Source organism: Vanacampus margaritifer, chromosome 8, assembly GCF_051991255.1.
Source record: "Vanacampus margaritifer isolate UIUO_Vmar chromosome 8, RoL_Vmar_1.0, whole genome shotgun sequence".
NCBI classification, from domain to species: Eukaryota; Metazoa; Chordata; class Actinopteri; order Syngnathiformes; family Syngnathidae; genus Vanacampus; species Vanacampus margaritifer.
This window is the reverse complement of record NC_135439.1, coordinates 10,642,929-10,656,871: the sequence shown is the minus strand read 5'-3', so window position 1 is coordinate 10,656,871 and position 13,943 is coordinate 10,642,929. Positions and strand designations below refer to the sequence as shown.

The window sequence follows — 13,943 nt, the reverse complement described above, 5'->3', positions numbered from 1 at the left end:
ATAAAAAGATAAATACAAAATATAAATAAAAGGTAGTGTGACATAAACATTGTGCATAGCTTGAAGAATAACACTGCTTTCAAATTTCGGTAAAAAATAAATAAAATCAAGGACAAATAGACCAATGTCTGTAGCAACAAATAACCCTGTTCCATATCGGAACCACAATAACATGTCTTGGATTTCAGACAGAATGTCAGATGTTATGTATTTGAACCAGAAATTATAATTAACTTCTGACTGGATTTTAATGATTGTTAGATTTTATTTTGAAATGGATTTTCCGGCTGCCTTTACCGTACTGATGAAATGACGTGACTCAAATCTAAATCAGTGATAACTTGATGTTTTTCTCCTGAAAAGCGGCTCTGTGATTCATTGACTGCCAGACAGGCAGGTGAGTACTCGTGTTCACTTTCAAACAACATTAGAATACATCTACGAAGATGTCACCTTAGGAAGTCGCACGTCGTTATACTCGGCCTGTCAACTACGCGGCTAGCCCGACCTAGCTTGAACCTGATGGTCCCTTTCACATTGCTCGTCTGTGTGTTACCAGAGGACGTCACCATGCTTCCTGACAAAGACGACGGCCCGGGGGTAGCAGGTGGACAAATGTCTCCCCAAGGAGAAGATCCTTCTGTCAGTCTGTTCAGAGAGTACCTCCGCCTTAGGACGGTCCATCCAGAGCCAGACTATGGTGAGTTTTTAACTTGTTAGACTTACACATGTGGTAAATGTCAACAGACATAAACATGTACACACTGGCCAGAATATTGCGTAATTTATAGAGATCTAGAGCAGCATTAACAATGCTTAGTTATAATGAGGAACACTTTTACAATATGTTTAATCCTGTGACACAGTAGTTAAAAATAAATAAAATCTATATATATATATATATATATATATATATATATATACACCACTAACTCATCACATTTTCTTTCCTTTGGTCAATGCTTAAAAAAAGATGCTATTTATGTACGAAGTTTACGACGATGCCCATATTAAGACTTTAAATAACATATAATAATAATAAATTAAATAGTGCACCACTGTGATTCCAAAGCACTTGAATATTGTTTCATAATCCTACAACATTACAGTACTCTAATAAAATAAGTGGCTATAACAACCCTGGAAAAACTTTATAAAATATACCGCTCAAAGACCTTAGTCTCTCAGTCATTTTGGCTCATTCACTTCTTTGACACCAATTTGTACTTTTAAGACATCAGAATTTTTCAGTGATAAATTGCGGAGAAAAAAATGCAAAGTTAATTGATAAATTGTGAATAGTAAAAATAGGCTTAAGACTTAATAGTTCACTGTAACTTTTAAGCAAACTGTTCGTCTTGAAACAAATTGTTCAACACCTTGTTTCCTTTCCAATGACTCATTTATAGATGGTGCCCTGAGGTTTCTGGACAGAATCGCAGGGGAACTTGGACTGCCCATCAAGAAGATAGAGGTGAGTTTGTAGGATTACACATGCTTTCCTTTCCACAATTAGAAAACTGTTTTTTGCTAGTAGTGAGTAGAAACACATTGTAAACTGAGCATATTTTTACATAAATTTGCATCCACTCAATTTGGTTACCTTCCAAGCTTTTTTGGCTGCCGAACTAACCGCCAGAATTAGACGTCATATTGCTAACTAAAGTTGATAAAATCTTACAATGAATGAAGTCGTTTCCATCCGATTGGTAATCATTATAATTTCTTGAAACTGACTTTGAGTTTGTTTCTCTTTGCAGGTTTGTCCAGGCAAAGTCGTGTCCATATTGACCTGGCAAGGCACGAACCCCAACTTGAAATCTGTTGTTTTGAATTCCCACACCGATGTTGTTCCAGTTTTCCAGGTACAACACGCCTGGCTGGGAGTATAATAGTGTTTAGCATTATAGCTGCTCAGGTTTTTAGACATATCCAAATACAGATCTGTCACTTTCCTCTCCAGGAGCATTGGAAATACGACGCTTTCAGTGCTTTCAAAGATGCAGAAGGCAACATTTATGGCCGTGGCTCGCAGGACATGAAATGTGTGGCAATACAGTGGGTATAAAAAAAGCCTGGTCGACTCGTCTACACTTCTACTGTTGTACACGATAACAATTCATCCTGCAGTCTTCCTTTTTCAGACTTGTCTTCTGTGTGCAGGTACATTCAGGCTGTGAGACGGCTGAAGGCCGAGGGGCAGAAATTTTTGCGCACTGTGCATTTAACGTTTGTTCCCGGTAAGTGACGCAATTCCGACTCGACTCTGATTTAGTTAAAATCTCCCGTTCGATCTCTTGAGAACATCTTGGGCATGATTGGATCTGCTCCATTGACACTTTACTCCTTTTGGAAAATGATTGTCCTACATATAGCTCCAACTGAAACTGAAACCCAGATAAATGCAAATATTTATTTCTACCAAGAAAAACAGGCATGCTGAGGGCACCCAAAAGGCGATTCAGTTGTTTGAATAGTAATAAAAGTAATGGGACTTCTATTAATAACCGCAGAATATGAATGATGCCTTCAAATGAAATGCATTTTGATTTTCAGATGAAGAAGTTGGAGGTGAGAAAGGCATGGAAACATTTGTGAGGCATCCTGAGTTCCAAAAATTAAACATGGGCTTTGCCCTGGATGAAGGTAAATAGATAACACATAGAGTAAACAACCACAAACTTTGAGAGTACTTATTTGAAATAAATAGGTTAATGTGTCACATGTTTTTGACCTTTATTTTTAATCCTATTTTTATCTATCCTAGTTGCAAATTTAGTATTTGGTCCCAGTTAGATGCCACGATCATAATTGTGCGATAGTTTCAGCACTCTTGAATACTTTGTGCTGTCAGTTATGGCACAAATAAACTCCATATTTGCTTTGTAGGTTTGGCCAACCCCGGTAATGCCTTCACTGTCTTTTATGGAGAAAGGAATCCCTGGTGTAAGTACAAAATTCAACCTTGTTATTAAAAATGTATCATTTCAAGGTGTTCGAGTTGATGTTGAATCAAAACAGTTTGTTTGTCATCCTATTTGCAGGGATTACCATCCACTGTCCAGGCAGTCCCGGGCATGGCTCAAGGTTTGTGGAGAACACGGCGGCTGAGAAGCTGGTGAGGTTCTGAGTTTTGTGTCTGCGTTTGTCGAAAAAGACGTGCAAAACGGTGGTCTTTTCATTCTTTTTATTATTTTTTATTTTTTTACAGCGACACATCATCAACTCTTTCTTGGGTTTCAGAGAAAAGGAGAAACACAGGTGAGAGTGGAAGAATTGTCATTAATGGTGGTTGTACTTACTAATTTTTTCTCACTCTTCTTGTGTATTGTATTGTCACCTGGTGGCCAAGATGCACACAGCAGACAATGGCCTAAAATGAAATTGAGTCTGTGCGCTCTTTTAAAGTGTATCGTATCATCCTCCTTATGGAGGACCAAAAATGCCAAAATTAAAAATAAATAAATGTGAAAATAACAACTGATATGAAAATATAATTCAAAAATTAAATACAAAAAAAATTATATAATTGGAAATAAAACAACAGAACATATAGATACACATACATTAATTAATTAATTAAAGTAAAAAAAATAAATATAAAAGTAAAAAACGAGATTAAAAAAAATAAAAATAAATGTAAAAATAAATACAGAAATAAACATATAAATAGATTTAAATATATATTGTCAACAAATAAGGTTCTGTTCTATTATTTATTTATTTCATGCTGCAAACGTTTTTAGCATGAAATCCATCATGAAATGGTATTCAAATGAAGGGGGCGGTCCCATTTATTTATTTATTTTTAATTTTGGCATTTTTGGACCTCCATACTTATCATGTATGACAATTCCAGGCTAAACACCAGCCAGTGTTTCACGCTCGGTGACGTCACCACTGTGAATATGACCATGGTGAAAGGGGGTGTGGCCTATAATGTCATTCCAGCTGAAATGGACGTCAGCTTTGACCTGAGGATCCCGCCCACAGTAAATCTACAGGTGAGTGTGTTTTTCGCATGCTGGTTGAGTTGTGTGATTCTTCCACTTCAAACTAACTCCCGTTGCTTTTATCACATCAGGAGTTTGAGAAGGTGATCCAGGGCTGGTGTAAAGAAGCAGGCGATGATGTCACATATGACTTTGCTCAGGTTAGTGTGCCCCCCCCACCCCCCCGCTCGGATTTCATTCCTGCTGCTGCTTGAAAACTCAACAGGCCGCCATTGTTTTGTGCAGAAACACATGAATCAGAACATGACGTCCACAGAAGAGAGTGATCCCTGGTGGGGTGCTTTTAGTCAAGCCTGCAAAGAAATGTGAGTTGCATGTTCACCACAACACATCCACACCTGACTGTCACTCACACACAACATATGTACGACCATGGCACACTATTTTAACACGTTGAAATTGCTCATAATGTCAGGCAAGATCAGCACTTTTAAAGGTCCACCTAAGGCCTTTTGTAGAATCATTAATCTTGGAAAACACCTGGAATTTCATATATTTAGCCTCATTTGACCTCACTCAAGGTGACCATGTTGATGACATATATATACATATATATATATATATATATATATATATATATATATATATATATATATATATGTGTGTGTGTATATGTATACCTTTTAACTCATTTGCTCCAAAATATGTATAAATAGTTTTTTATGTGTGTGTGTTTTTAAAAAATTATGCTAGAGCATACAGAAGGCTCTGATGCAACGGTAGTTATTGCAAAAATGGCCAGCAGGTGGAGGCAGAGTATAAGAGATCAACCAGGGCCAAGCTGATTTCCCCACAGTTCTAAGCAAATTTGTGAATAATGATGAACCTTAGCTATATTCTACTGCTAATTTCTGCAAAACGGAAACAGATAGAAATAGAACACATTATTCTGTGAGCTTTGCAAAATCAGTCAAAATCCAGTAAAACAGCCGGCAGCGAAGTGGGTTGGCTGGGAGTGAATGAGTTAAAAAGACATTTTTGCATTTCGTGTTAGCTGTGTATATATAACAGTGGAACACAAACTGTTCTAGTTTGGAAATAAATAAATAATAATGTAGCTGTCAGAATTGCGTACTTCAATGTACAGGGAATAAATAATAATAAAAAAAGGTCACTAAGGGGTGGAGCAGTTCGGAAAATTAAACAGATTTTTAGAAATACAGTGGTACCCCGGCTCACGAACGCTTCAGCTCACGAACTTTTCGCCTCACGAACATTGAATTCGCGAGCATTTTGTCTCGGCTGACGAACTAGTTTTCGGCGGACGAACCAAATCTCGCAACACGAGAAATCACGAGAAGCTGACGCACGCTCACGGCGTCCCAGTTCGTCGCCCCCTTTGTTTGAGTGCGGACGTGGTTTGTGTTCGGTAGACATTTTGGATCATTTTGGAGTACTTTTGGAGTGTAATTTTGCTACCATGGGACCGAAAAAGACCCCACAAAAGGCTAGTGTTAAGCCTAAGAAGACATTGAAGAAAATTACGGTCGAGCAGAAGAAGAAGATCATCGACAAACACGAACGAGGTGCGCGTTTGTCAGCATCAAGTGAGAGCATCAAGACCATCTTAGCAAAGTGGAGTGATGTGCAGCATTTTGTCGAACAGTACCATTCAGAAAAGACTGTGGCTATGAGAATCATCAACATGATGAATGATAATGTGATGCCTCAGTTTCGTAAGACCTTACAACTCAGAAAGCAACAGGTGTCAATTAAGAGGTTTTTAGTCAGCAACAAGGATAAAGAGTCTCCTAAGAAGCAAAGAAGAGAAGCCACACCGGAGGACTCTCCTTCCAAACAGTAACTCCCTCCCTCCCTCCTCCTCCCACTCCATTCCATCAAGCCTTCAACTACTGTACCATCACAAAGGCAAGTTGCAAGTTTTGCAAATAAAAACACTTTATTATACAGTACAGTGTATTTCTTTAATTACAATACAATAGCACATTTATTATACATAAAATAAGGTATATTTTGTGTAGTTTTAAGGCTTTTTTAGTAGAAAATTGTGTTTTATGGGGACCTGGGAACGGATTATTCTCATTTCAATGGTTTCCTATGGGAAATACTTGTTTGGAAGACGAACTTTTCGGCTCACATACTCTTTGTGGGAACCAATTAAGTTTGTGAGCCAAGGTACCACTGTACTCAAAATTGAAAACTTTGGAATTAGTACAATGGTCTGCATTCCCCCCCCCCCTCAAAAAAGCACAATTAAAGTAAAACAACATTTTCTAGTGCAGTTTTGAATGTTAAATCCAAAGATCTTATTGTTTTTTCTGTATATGCTCATTTTTTTTGTAGTTTGACATAAAAAAAGTATAATATAATAATACTGATTTAATACCTGATTGTTATTTTGTCAAAACAAAGCAGAAAAATTGTTTACGTGCCAATAGCCACTACAAACAAAGAATGCTTGCCTGATAAAATATGTGTTAAGCTTAACCTGAGAAAGTGATTAAAAAAAAAAAAAAAACACCCAACAAATATCTTTGCAGGAAAGTGAGGTTAAATCTCCTCTTAGGTTTTTTATCCATCCCATAAAGGAAATTAAATAGCCACACTACTTTGGTTGGTGCCAAAAAGTGGTACGCTATCATTTTAGGCACCTTCCTTACGTATCCAAAATGTGTTAGGTAAAGTTTGACACATGATATTGTATGATGAAAATGTGCTTCTGCAGGAATGTGACTTTGGAGAAGGAGATATTTCCTGCTGCCACCGACAGCCGTTTCATCCGAGCTGTGAGTTGTTGTTTTTTTTTTTTTTTAAACCCCTCCATCTATGACTATTGTCTACCTGTTATTATTTTTAGTATGTGACCTTTTGACCCCATTGTATATCTGTTCTTCAGGTGGGGATTCCCGCCATTGGCTTCTCGCCGATGAACCGCACGCCCATCCTGCTTCACGACCACAATGAATTTTTGAACGAACGCGTCTTCCTGAAAGGCATCGACGTGTACAAGAAACTCATCCCAGCTCTCGCCAACGTACCCGTTTCTCCAAAAGAGGTCTAAGCGCTCATATTTCAGAATTACCAAAGAATAATAATCACGTATGTATGACAAAGACCACGAATTAGGCCTTGGCAACGTTGATTGTTTTAATTCTCAGGTTTTAAGTTTAACCTTAAAAAAAAGAAAGAAAAAAAAAACGTTGAAACTGTTATGTGCGTGTGTTTGGTCTTAAAAGACGCATCTGCCATGAGATTCGGTTGTCTGACTAGTTGAACTCATTTAATAAAAACTAGAGAAGATTGAAAAACATTTTTCGAATGAACTTTTCACCACTAGAATTTTATTTAATAAATATATTTGATCACAATGGTCAAGTGTTTTGTGATTTATTTTTCACACTGACATGAACTTGGAGCGAGTTTCCCGACGGCCCGCAGCATCGACGTTTAACCTCCAGAAAGCCATCTGCTTCAAGGACATCAAGAAATCGCAGATATTTAGCAAATGTCAAGTACAGTACGTTACTATTTAATGTCTTAATCTGTTAGCAAGAGTATTATATTTGTTGCATTGATTTAACCGTTTCCCCCCTCAAAATTGGTTATATACTTTTTTTAAATTATATTATTATTATTATCTTGTTAATTGTAAATGTGTTTAAAATGGTAAATATGTTTAATGAATAAAATAAACATTGGCATTTTTCTTTATTTTATTCAATTAATGCTTGGTTACATAATTAGATAATGAAAATGCATAATATAAAATAATTTATGAAATTATACAGTTTCTTAATGTAGTATTTAAAGTGCATGGTTTTGAACATAAATTAATACTTACAGTTCAGTTTAGGGCCCTCTGGTGGAGTGTGTGAGACCCCAGGGAACATGTTTTTTTCATTTGATTAGTTTTGCTGTAGTAAACAAAGTGCAATTGCACATCCACTACAATAGGTGGCAGTAGAGCTTTGATTGTCAGTGCGCCGAGAATAGAAGTTATTCGATAGATGTATATTTCTGTGGATGTATCACAGACCTGTATATATGACTGGATAGCTGATAGCCCATACTCGCCCGTGCAAGCCGTTAAAGTCACAGGGCGGCCATCTTGCTCCTCCCATCTCGCGAGCAGACTACTGTATATACGGTATATGTACAGATTAGACATATACAACTTGTAGGCAGTTAGTACAGGGGTGGGGGGGTTCTGTTGGGGTGGTCACTATTTTTTAACAAATAAAAAAAAAAAAAATGTAACAAGTGGACGGTATGTGCTGCTTTGAAAACCCAAGTTCCTGTAAACATCATTTAGCATATAATTTTTACGTGTATTTAAGGCAAGTTGTAAAATGTCTGAAGTCCTCTTGTTTACGTTTAATAAATTTCAAACATCATAAATCATGCTGTTTCTACTAAGTACTGTCTCAAATATTCTCCAATTTCGATATTGTAAATGTATAGGATCCTATGCTGAGAAACGTTTCTTGGGAGGAGCAATATGGCGGCCTCGCAACTCCTATCGGCTATCCAGTCATATATTCAGATCAGTGGGATGTATATTTCTTTTTTGTTTCCTTTAATGTTAATAAAGATGCAATGTTACGTTGAGACTCAATCGGGTAAAAATTTGAGGTGCATTAAGCGATTGACAAATCTCCACCTAGTGTATTTTATTTGCAAGGCTGTTTACATGACGTACGTGTTTGCGTTCACAGTTCAGCTCCCTTTGGAGATCTCGTCCAATTAACGGTGGTTGCCTCTCCAAGGGAAACTGGCAGGAAGGCTGTGCAGTTAGTAATTAGTCTTGGCTCTCCCCAGGACATGACAGCTGTATTAGCACACTGGGGAGCCGCCAGGGATGTGACTTAAAGCTGAACCCACATCTGCTTTCCCCAAGCGAGCAAAAGATAGCTGCAGTTATCCGCTTTATAGTGAAGTCACCTCTACAGAAACACACAATGGTGCACAGGGTCACCCTTTTTCGAAACTGAGCTACTTCTCTGGCATTGATTAATGCTCGCGGCTACCAGTTTCATACACACTTAAAAAAAAACAAAAAAAAACTAACATGTTCAAGTTACTAGGGATGTGCCAAAAAATCGATTGTCATAAGAATCGCGATTCTCATTTAGTACGATTCAGAATCTATTTTAAATGTCCCCAAATTGGTTTTATTTTAATTATTTTATACTGTCTTGCCTTTGTCTGTGTGCGCCTTTATCTGGAGCACTGTTCATGTTGTACCCGATTTGGCCACTTAGGGGCAGTGTGGTTCCATGCGGTCTGATACACTGTTAAGTTGTAGCCACATTAGAGAGTAGAAGGAAAAAGTCACAATCAAGTTATTCTAATAAAAGTTGTTTTTTTTGCTGCGTGGAGCCGTTCTTTTGAGTGATAAAAGTAGCCTCGAGTAGCGCGCTAATTAGCATTAGCGAGTCAGACTGGAGTAGATCATTACAATTCCTTGCACATCTATAGATTGAAGCAAAATTATTGTCAATCAAATCATTTTGAGTCAAAAAGCATTATTAAGCGAAAATCGATTTTGAATCGAATCGCAGACCTCAAAATCGTGAGACATTCAAAGATTCCCACCCCTAAAGTTACCTTTAATTTTGTGAAGATATGAATCACGTTAATGATTTCCCAATGATCAACAATTATTTTAACAAGCTAGGAAACAAATAAAGATCAATATGCAACACTTTATTTCTGCAGATCTCTGCAAGTGTTTACATTTTCAAATGATCACTTGTAAATGGTACCTAGGAAATCACATTGTCCTGTCACTGGTGAGCTATTTTTTTTTTAGATCTGGCCCACGGGCTACTCCTGGTCCTTGAGGGCTACCCGCTGACCACGGGCAGTTGTTTGCCTTTTGTCTTAAATCAGCAATTCAATTCTTTTTTTTTTTCTTTTTCTTTTTTAGGGATAGCGAGAAACGATACTAGGTATCGTTTTGGGCCAATACCGGCCTTATATTAAGGTATCGTTACAAAATTAGAAAAACAGAAAATTCTCATTAATTTCATGCAATTTTAAGGAAAAATACTATTGGGGATTGGTTTGTTTTGGGAAATTTAAGTATCAAAAGTAATAGTGGCGTTAATACTTGAGTATCTACTCCTATTGGTATCAGTCTGGGAAAAAAAGTGCTATTAAACATGCATCTTTTTTTTTCTCTTTCAATTAGGGCCTCCTCCACCAGTAAATTGAGGTAAAGTTCAGGGGTCATGTCAGGTCAACACAAAAATAAATAAGATAAAGTAATGTTACAAAAATAATATTTGTTAGATAATAAATGTTGATTTTTTTGTGTGCATAGCTGGCTGTATTTTTACACCTTTACTCAGGAGATAAAATAATAAACTGAAATCTATTATTATAATAAAAGATTTCGGGAAAAAACAAGTAAGAAGTGTCTTGTGGATGTGAAGGAGCAGCGGCGCTCACTGTCAGTCTTCCAACTGAGTGGCATTTCTTTCCACTGTGATGGCCTGCTGTGTGACGACATCAACAAAAGCATTATAACATTCGCTGTCAAATGTCACGCATTCACCGCATTTAACCATCCAGACTTCTGCTTTTCTCAAATCCGCAGTACAAAAAAAATAAATGAAGGCAAATGTTTGGATTCTTTACCAGTGAAATTGCATACATATATTTAGCATAATTTCCAGCAGTTTAGATAAGCCAGAAGCAGAACTGTGCATGCATCACTGATAACAACAATGTTGCATCACAACTGCTAAGGGGACGATTTATTTTGTACAACTAAGAGATTGATGCAGAAAATGTTCCTATATTAATATTATTCCTGTTGCCTCCCTCAACTCCAAAGTGTAAATGTTCTCGCTTGGATTCCTCTTTTCATGCGGCATTTTGCTTCTCATCATTTATTTCCCTTCATTCCTCTTGCTGGTACAAAAGAAGAAAATGTAAAATGTCTGGCCGATACTCCAAAGTGTTACATCACAGCGTTGTCTTGCAGGCTTATTTCCACGCTCTGTTTATGCTGATTCTGCATGGTTAGAGAGATCCCAGCCTCTGCACTGCAATATTTCACTCATACAGTAATCAGGCGGCCCGAGCTCTGTCAGGCCAGCGATTGCTGCCGTCTAATCTATATTCATGAACACCACAGAGACTTATAAATATGCTTCTTTCAATGGCGGACTCATGAATACAAGCAATGCGAAGAGGGGCATTTTTCTATATTATTATTTTTTTTTTTTTTTCACCCGTTGGCAGTCATCAAATGTGACGAAGCTGTTTTGAATTATTGAACACTATTTGATGGTCTAATGGGTAAACTGCCCTGTGTATGCTTTAGTTCAGATCATCAGGAAGACTTGAGACTCTCAAAACACTAATAATAATAATAATCAAACTTTGATGCTAAATATTTTAAATAATTAACCCCAGATATCTAAGTGCAAATTGTGCAGAGATATATTTTATCAGGATGTCATTTGACTTAAAAGTGATATTTTTTTATTTTAATTAATAATTTTTATTATTTTGATTGTCATACTCAGAGAGATGTTAATGATTGATTACTGTATGACTTTTTTTATGTAAATAAATTAATCAGGTAGCTCAACTTGCCTTAAAATGCTCCCATTATTTATTAGAAAAATGATCCAATACTCAAAATGAACATTTCAATCAATCAACGTAGCGTAGCCAAGAGAAGTGTTACAAAATGAAGAGAATAGACTTAAAATGAATGATTGAAATATGGATCAAATCTTGCAATTAAGTTTTAAATGTAGGTCAGTACATCTCGTAGTGTTTAGGGACCTTCATTAACCATATTTGTACAGTAAACATATTATTATAATTACTTTTTACCTGACTGGCAGTTGTTTTAATCAAAATTGACCTATATAGTCTATAAATAATTATTTAATTTTATTTTTCACACAGCTCTTACAGTGGATCTGATTGTGAACGTGGGAAGCATTGTTTCACATTAGTATTTATTTGTGTTGCGTTCACTGACTTCTGACACCCAGCAGCTCTCCTATGGAAAAAAAAAAAAAAAGCTCAATTTATGCAAACCCCACGTGGCCGCGTAGTTATAAATAAAGCCTCAACTTGATGCTTCGCTGTTGCCTGGTGAACGTGAACGCGCTCTCGTCCGTCCAAGGAGGGGTGGATGCGCCGGCTTGTGCGTGTGCGTGCGTGTGTGTTTGAGGAAGAGGAGGAGGAGGAGGAGGAGGAGGAGGTGTGCATGTGGGAGCGGGGAGCAAAGACTCTGCAGTGTCTTGGCAGCTGCATTAGACTGTAGTGCATCTCCCAACGCCCGTGATGCCTTCACGGCCAAAGCCTTCTTCCTCCCCCGCGTCCACTCGCGAAGACGCGGAGATGAACTCGCCCGCAAACTGAGCCGGACACCGGTCAGCTCGACAGCCCGGACCCGCTCCTCTCATCTCCTCCTTCCTTCCTTCCTTCCTTTTTCTTCTTGCTCGCATCCAGCCAGTCGTCGCCCCGCGCATTTGAATGGAAGATGGCGAGGGGCGGGAAGTGTTTCAGCGACGTCCGCTTGCTATCTCTGCAGATCATCTTGATGCTCGGCGGCGCGGCGTGGCCTGGTTCCGATGGGCTCACCTTCCCACAGCAGTACACGTAAGTGGATGACGCCGTGGAGGAGCAACTTTGGAGCTCGTCCGCCTCACTGACACAAAACACAAGCCTGGCGGTAATTAGGATGTTACGTAATGTGTTCTGCTGCTGATTACAGAAATGTGCGTGCGTGTATGAGAGACTGGTTTTGTATTTGAAACACGGACGCATTCAATCAGCCTTTAATTACGTTTCCGCCACTTTTAATATACATTAGCAGTGGTTCAAAACATTACACTCAATTACATATCAAGGCATGAAGTTTCCACTACTGTACGTGTTAGTTTTTTTGGTGTATCACAGTCACATTTGGGGGTCACTGAGTGGGACCTGAGCAATAATATATTTTACATGTGTCAGGTGCTGGAAAAGCACGACTGGCTGTCCAATGCTGCCTTAGAAAACGTGTGTGTTGTCCTTTGTTCTTCACATGGATGCTGTGCTTTCTTTGAACTTGTAACCTTTTACCTCTCGCTGGTCCAGTACAGCTGGTCCTCAACTTGAGCATTAATGCCCCCCTGCTCCAGTGGTCTGTAATCAGGCTTTTCTGAGGGAGAAAGGCCAGATGGTCCTCTCATCTCCTGACCAGTCGCAGCTGGAGAGCACGGGCACATGTTTGTAATTCTAGTTTTTGAGCCTTGGGGCTGTGTGAGTGTGTTGATTTCATGATCAATTGAATTGTTTCAAATAGATTTACCTTCCTCCTCTTCCGCTTCTTCCACATCAACACAGATTTTTCTGCTGAGTGCTTGGGAATAGCTTACAAGGCCCTCTAGCCCTGATCTCTCCTTGCTGGATGAAGCAGAGTGGCCACACTCAAGAAAAACATCCATTTCCAATTAAGAATGGATATTGCAGCACAGAGGATTAGTTCCTCCTTGTGAAATCCAACTCCTGTTCTGATAGAACGATTAGTTTCTTTCTTTTCTTTTGGCATTTTGGGCAGTGGATATGCTCAGTAAACAGAATTTTAAATTAGGATTTCACTCTTGTTGATTCAGAATCATTTCATTTCCCCCCCCAATGATTTCTAAGGCTCATAACATTATCCCACCGTAGTGCTTTTTCACGTCGCCACAACGAGGCGCTCTAAACTGGTCATGCCAGCCCAAAGCTCCGGTCCAAATGCCAACTGTCAGTCAAAAGTCAGTCTATTTGCTTGATTTCCCCCCTTCCTTATTTTTCATCTTTCTCTGCGTAACGTGCACTTGTGGCAGACAATGAGGCACTCTAAAGCAGCCAAACGAGCTCGAAGCCCCGGTCCACATAGTCAAGTCAGACTTTTTAATTAATTTTTCACTCCATCCTCCATATTCTGCCTTTCACTGCATAACGTGCACT

The 13,943-nt window shown here is 38.4% G+C and overlaps 2 protein-coding genes across 2 annotated transcripts in view; both read left to right on the top strand.

Annotated features, from left to right (window-relative positions):
* The first annotated feature begins 260 nt into the window (after positions 1-260).
* Positions 261-7,342, top strand: LOC144057086 (aminoacylase-1-like). Its single transcript, XM_077574335.1, has 15 exons — positions 261-397; positions 560-700; positions 1,410-1,474; positions 1,761-1,865; positions 1,964-2,058; positions 2,164-2,240; positions 2,557-2,646; positions 2,890-2,946; positions 3,045-3,118; positions 3,212-3,261; positions 3,860-4,004; positions 4,085-4,153; positions 4,239-4,318; positions 6,700-6,760; positions 6,871-7,342. Exons 2-15 carry the CDS (start codon positions 571-573, stop codon positions 7,033-7,035), a joined length of 1,263 nt encoding a protein of 420 aa, XP_077430461.1. The 5' UTR covers positions 261-397; positions 560-570; the 3' UTR covers positions 7,036-7,342.
* Positions 7,343-12,158: 4,816 nt separating this feature from the next.
* cacna2d2b (calcium channel, voltage-dependent, alpha 2/delta subunit 2b) overlaps positions 12,159-13,943 on the top strand; it is a 30,685-nt gene continuing 28,900 nt past the window's right edge. Inside the window, exon 1 of the mRNA XM_077573174.1 lies at positions 12,159-12,605. Within this exon, the coding sequence (XP_077429300.1) occupies positions 12,487-12,605 (119 nt within the window). The 5' untranslated portion in view covers positions 12,159-12,486. The remainder of the gene's footprint in view (positions 12,606-13,943) is intronic.

What these genes read in the sequence shown, in the direction of transcription:
- LOC144057086 (XM_077574335.1), top strand. Translation starts at nt 571, where the DNA reads ATGCTTCCTGACAAAGACGACGGCCCGGGGGTAGCAGGTGGACAAATG. An exon ending in CCATCCAGAGCCAGACTATG is followed by an intron (nt 701 to 1,409) that starts GTGAGTTTTTAA and finishes ACTCATTTATAG; the next exon opens with ATGGTGCCCTGAGGTTTCTG. An exon ending in GCATTTAACGTTTGTTCCCG is followed by an intron (nt 2,241 to 2,556) that starts GTAAGTGACGCA and finishes TTTGATTTTCAG; the next exon opens with ATGAAGAAGTTGGAGGTGAG.